The following is a 5780-nucleotide window of genomic DNA, read 5'->3' as shown; positions in this document are numbered from 1 at the left end:
CATATTAGACCGGTGTTATTGTGCTGGTATCACACAGCTGATGGACAACACCAGTGGTACTGATGATATAAAGGGAGACTCTAGATATTGAGGGAGATATTTTGCAGCTTTGGCCTGCCTGAGTAAATTGTCACTGATGATGGACCATAATACAAGAGAATGAGCAACCCAGGATGGGTCACCAATGCATCACAGGACACAGTCACACACCACTCACAGCTACTGGCAACTTGGTAATTCCAGGCAACTCTTCAGCATGGTTTTGGATAGTGTTGGGCAACGAGAGTACCCAGAAGAAACCCCACTACAACACGGGGAGAACATGCAAACTCCACACACATGGAGCCATGCTGGAGACTTGAACCCAGGACCCAGAAGTGTGAGACAACAGTGCTAATCACTGCACCGTAGTCTGGACACGTCTTTATCTTCTGAGGCTTACATCTATTGAAGGAACAGTGCATTAGAGCCAACAAGGACAAGTTAAACATGTCACAGGAGCCAAAGACAGGCAGTTCTCCATCAGAGACCCTGTCCTGGCATGAAACTACACTACAAAAGAGACGTGGACCCCTGCTACGATTCTAATTAAGACAGGGCCTGTTTCTTACCATGTGCAGACCAGAGGCAATCTAACATAGCATAGGCATTTAGACCATTTGCTGCATTTAGATGCTGCAATAACCACACCGACCACCGATATACCAGACCTGACACCCAGGAGCGAGCTGACTTACCTAGGAGGAAATGTTAGGACCCACACCCACCACACCATGGGAGCCAATGGCTGAGCCAGATCCTACGGAGCTGCCAGAGGTCACACCAGAGCCTGAGTCTGCTGGGATCCTGAGCTGCAGCCCAGCAAGAGACAGGAAGCCGCTGAGTATTACAGGCAGTCTAGTGTTAACCCTGTGTAGCGCCCCCTCTATGGGGTCGAACATTGTATTAACACTAAATGGGGGGCCCTGGATTCGTTCGTCTTCTCCCTTTGCGCTGCAATCCAATTAGAGCCTGTGCCGAGCTAGCATAGGCTATACCCGGTGCGGTCTTCTTCCCAGCAATACCAATAACGCAGTTTACTTTAAAACATTTACTACACAATACTAAACAACACCAGGCATAATACATTAAAACATATTCAGAACGAACAACATATATACAATAACCCTCAGTCCGTTAGTCCATCAAAACACATAAATATACAGAAAATTAAATCGTGGCAGGCCTGTTCGATGCTTGTGTCCGTGGTGACCACAAATGAAAATGGCCGCTTCACTCTGAAGAGCCAAAACAAAAGAAAATAGATAGCCTACCAATCCACCCCTTTCCAGGCGGGTTCCGTGTCCTGGAGTCGGGCAATAACTTTTTTTTACGTCCCACAGTCCTTCCCTCCCAGGATGAATCTGTTCTCCTCTCGGCGGCGGTGGCATTTCCCCACTCTCCTTAGCTCTCCACGAGTCCCTCACAAGACGAGCAGTCCTGCAACCTCCAGCAGGCTTCTTCCTCCTCTTGGCGTGGTGCGCCGGCATTTTTCTCCGCTCCACAGTTTTCAGCGAGTCCCCCGCAAGACGAGCAGTCTTGTCACCTTCACGTCCACCAGCCGCTCTCTCAATTCCCGTGCCAGAGTTCCCGCGCCCGCTCTTCCGCTCCCCCCTCCCCTTTCCCTGATTGGTGAATATAAAAACAGTACCCATTCAAATCAAAGTTAAGGGAAACAGGAACATAAAGCACACTTATGCAGTGCCTGCATCAAAGCAGCACTTACACCCCACCCTATCCATACTCCACAAAATAAAAAGAATCAAACACCGGACTACAACTGGAAACAAGGGACAGAATAAATCCCTTTGGGGTTAAGCGAGCTGTCAGAGAGAGCCAAAAGAGAAACAGGAGTGCTGTCCGTAAGATTCCCCAATCGGGGGGGAGGGGTGTATCATGCTGGTGGATTGACTGGACAAGTTTGTATAGTTACACATTTTATTTTAACTGAAATTGTCATATAAATGGTTAGAATTTTTTAGGAAAAAAAAAAAAGTCGAGATCAACTGGGGGCCCTTAAATTGCAGGGGTCAGGGTTGCCCCCCCCCCCAATTCTGCCCCTGTATAGTTATGGTAATTAAGTTGAAATCTGTTTGAAATCATGTTAATCACTTAACAAGAAGTAACCAGTGAATGTCATTGAGTGACTGGGAGCTACATGCCAAACCGTCTCTCCTGGCTGCTACCTGCTGTCTCTCTGTGCTGCCACTAGATGTCACTGCTTCTCTTATACTGTCATAAGCAAGCTGATGTCAGGAAGCCGCCCTAATGAAATAAGCTCAGAATGAGCATGGCAGTTACATCTATTTAAATATAAATATAATGGATGGATATTTGCGTTTTATTAACAGGGACCAAGTGAAAAGATGTAATTCATTCCCACATAAAGGAGACTTATCATCCATCTTCAAGGTTTGCATTTATTACTGAAGTATATTTTCTTATTTTATCCAAATTGACATACATCTTCTACAGATGTACAATAAGTAATTCATCCTGTCAGAATTGATATTTACATTAATGCTGCGTTCCATTTACCTCGGAGGTCGGATGTCAGAGCTGGGAATGACGTCACACCTAAGTTAACCTCGTTCCAGTACAGCAAGTCGGAAAGCCATTTAGCAAAACCAGTGACCTGTTTCAAAAAGCAGGATTTCTTGCTTAGCCAGATAACTTGTTGTATTTAATGTGTCCCAGTTTAAATGGCCTTTATCTTTGTTCACTTACATTTAGCCCAGACTACCTTAAATCTCACAAGTTATCCAGCTAAGCAAGAAAATCTGCTCTCTGAAACAGGCTCCAGGTGCCAGTTGATAACACATTATGTTGTATTTTGCATATAAAAACACTGTAGCAACACGATAGCAGTTGGACAGTACTGTGTGTACGACCGATTTAATGAGCCACAAATAATACAGCTTTAACTTCTGTTGATAAAGGGTGCAGCCATATTGAATTCTTAGGTCGGAGTTGTGTAGATTTCTCCAACTTCACAAGTCAGAATTCCAACTTCAGGGGGCGTTTCAGTTGAAATTTATGACTAGGAACTCCAAGAATTTCCAAGTTACAGATTCAAATGGAACGCAGCATAATTCACAAATGAAGTTATAAAAAGATATGGTGCCAGCAGTGATAATAATTAAACTTTAACTGTTCATTTCAGGTACTGGAGGAAAAAGCTCAAACGTTTCTGAAGGATGAGCTGATGAAATTCAAAAGGTACCTGGATCAGAATGACCCAGAATGCTCTGAGCCTCAGCTGGAGGAGGACAGTGACCTGGACAGTGATGGTCAGATGCAGAAGTCCTGTGGTAGAGAGGGAGCTCTGAAGATCACACTGTACATCCTGAGGACCATGGAGCAAAATGATCTCGCTGACATGCTGGAGAAGAGTAAGAGCTGTACCTCATTCAGTGTGTGTTTGATTTACCACAAAAACATAGTTTATGAAAAAATGTATTACATTTCAGTTTATCATTTAATTTAATTTAATTTACTTTCACTTATATGAATAAAAATTGCATGTTTGCTGAAAGCTTGTGCATTTTTCCTACATTTCATTTCAGGGCATCTTCTGTCACTGTGTCAGCGCAGAATCAAATGTAGCCTGAAGAAGAAATTTGAGTGTGTATTTGAAGGGAAAGCTAAGGAAGGACATATTTGCTCTTCCTTTCCGGGACCTGAATTTGATTAAGGATGAATACAGCCTGATTGATCTGCTTCACCACTTTGTCCCAGATCTGAAATCACTTGAATCCGCCGAGCTGTGTAGGTACAAAGTTTTGTTGATCTTTGATGGTCTAGATGAGTGTCGACTTCCTCTAGATTTTCAGACGAATGAAAGCTGGTTTGATTTAACAAAGAAAACGTCACTGGATGTGCTGTTGACTAACCTCATTAAGGGGAATCTGCTTCCATCTGCTCTCCTCTGGATAACCTCCCGCCCAGCAGCAGCCACTCAGATACCTCCTGAGTGTGTCCACCAAGTGACAGAGATACGAGGGTTCAATAATGCCCAGAAGGAGGAGTATTTCAAGAAGAGATTTAGTGATCAGGGTCTGGCTAGCAGGATTATCACACATGTGAAATCATCAAGGAGCCTCTTCATCATGTGCCACATACCTGTGTTCTGTTGGATTTCAGTCACTGTTCTTGAAAGGCTTTTTAGTGAGATTGACAGTGTAGAAATTCCAAGGACCCTGACTGAAATGTACACACACTTCCTGATCTTTCAGGCAAGTGTAAAAAATGACAAGTATATGGAAAAAGGTGGAACCAAGCTTAATAAATGCACTGAATCTGGCAAGGAATTCCCTTTAAACCTTGGTAAACTGGCTTTTCATAACCTTGAGAAAGGCAATCTCATATTTTATAAGCAAGATCTGACAGAGAATGGCATTGATGTCACAGAGGCTTCAGTTTACTCTGGAGTGTGCACAGAAGTCTTTAAAGAGGAGTATGGGTTGTACCAGGAGAAGGTGTACTGCTTTGTGCATCTGAGCATTCAGGAGTATCTCGCTGCTTTATACATGTTTCTGTCAAACTCATCAGCTGACCTGCTGAAGACTGCAGTGGATGAGGCATTAAAGAGCAAGAATGGACACTTGGACCTCTACCTCCGCTTCCTCCTTGGCCTTTCAAGAGACTCCAGTAAGAATCTGTTTCAGAGGCTACTGGCACAGACAAGAACCAGCTCACATAATATTAAGGAAACAGCCCAGTACATCAAGGAGAAAATACAGGAGAATTTATCTCCAGAAAGGACCATCAACCTGTTCCACTGTCTGAATGAACTGGGTGACAATTCTCTAACAGAGGAAATACAAAGATACCTGAGTTCAGGAAGTCTTTCGGCAGCAGACCTCTCACCTGCACAGTGGTCAGCTCTGGCCTTTGTGTTACTGATGTCAGATGAGGAGCTGGATGTGTTTGATCTGAAGAAATACATCAGATCAGATGAAGGTCTTCAGAGGCTGCTGCTTGTGATCAAGAAATCTAAGACAGCTCTGTAAGTGATCTTACCTCTGTCTGTTGCTAAAGAAGTACAGATGTTATTCAAAACAATTAGAGTGTAATTATATAGACCACCCAGAAATTCTTTTTCATTCGTGATATTGCTTGATATGTATATTTTTTTAACATTCTTGCTGTGTTGTGTGGTTCAGTGGGTTCAGACTCTGTGCCTGTGGTCAGAAGGTCACCAGTTCATCTCTCCTGGCCGGCAGAGTGTTGCTGGTTTTGGGCCCTTGAGCAAGGCCCTTTCCCCTCAGCTTCAGGGGGCTGGATGCTGGCCAACCCTGTGCTCTGACCTCCAAATTTAGTCTCACCTGTATGTGTGTGTCAGAGAGAGCAAGATTAGAGAGGCAACAATACTATTTTACCAGGGGGATGAATAAAGTATCACTATTTCATCCTTATCTGACAGGATTGATAATTATCTGATTAGTGTTCTGGAAATTTAACAGGTTCTCAGGTACAGCAAAACAGAAAATAAGGATTTCAGTCATGGTGTCAGAAATTCAAGAGATATATAAAAAAACTGCAAAAACATAAGCTCTTCTTGACATTGTACAAATCCCACATGAACACGCACACACACATATCCCAGGCAGGAGCTGAACCCAAAACCCTAGAACCCCTGGGTCGGCTGTAGTGCTGATCACTGAGCCCCAGCGCTGCTCAGAGCTTTATAAAAATACTTGTGCATATATTACAGAATCTCCGGGTAACTCACCCTGTAA

The 5780-nt window shown here is 43.7% G+C and overlaps 1 protein-coding gene across 1 annotated transcript; it reads left to right on the top strand.

Annotated features, from left to right (window-relative positions):
• The first annotated feature begins 783 nt into the window (after window positions 1-783).
• Window positions 784-5347, top strand: LOC140589092 (protein NLRC3-like). Its single transcript, XM_072711701.1, has 3 exons — window positions 784-883; window positions 3865-4689; window positions 5310-5347. The coding sequence occupies exons 1-3, from the start codon at window positions 784-786 to the stop codon at window positions 5345-5347; spliced, it is 963 nt and encodes a 320-aa protein (XP_072567802.1).
• The last annotated feature ends 433 nt before the right edge of the window (window positions 5348-5780 follow it).

The sequence above is a fragment of the Paramormyrops kingsleyae genome, chromosome 4 (assembly GCF_048594095.1).
Source record: "Paramormyrops kingsleyae isolate MSU_618 chromosome 4, PKINGS_0.4, whole genome shotgun sequence".
Taxonomy (NCBI): Eukaryota; Metazoa; Chordata; class Actinopteri; order Osteoglossiformes; family Mormyridae; genus Paramormyrops; species Paramormyrops kingsleyae.
The sequence above is the reverse complement of the archived record's forward strand: the minus strand, read 5'-3'. Positions and strand labels throughout refer to the sequence as shown.

Bases quoted from the DNA above. Each gene is read 5' to 3' on its own strand.
- LOC140589092 (XM_072711701.1), top strand. From the start codon at position 784: ATGGCTGAGCCAGATCCTACGGAGCTGCCAGAGGTCACACCAGAGCCT. The intron at 884-3,864 runs GTATTACAGGCA...GACTTCCTCTAG, and splicing joins AAGAGACAGGAAGCCGCTGA to ATTTTCAGACGAATGAAAGC. The intron at 4,690-5,309 runs GTAAGAATCTGT...CTTTCCCCTCAG, and splicing joins TGGCCTTTCAAGAGACTCCA to CTTCAGGGGGCTGGATGCTG.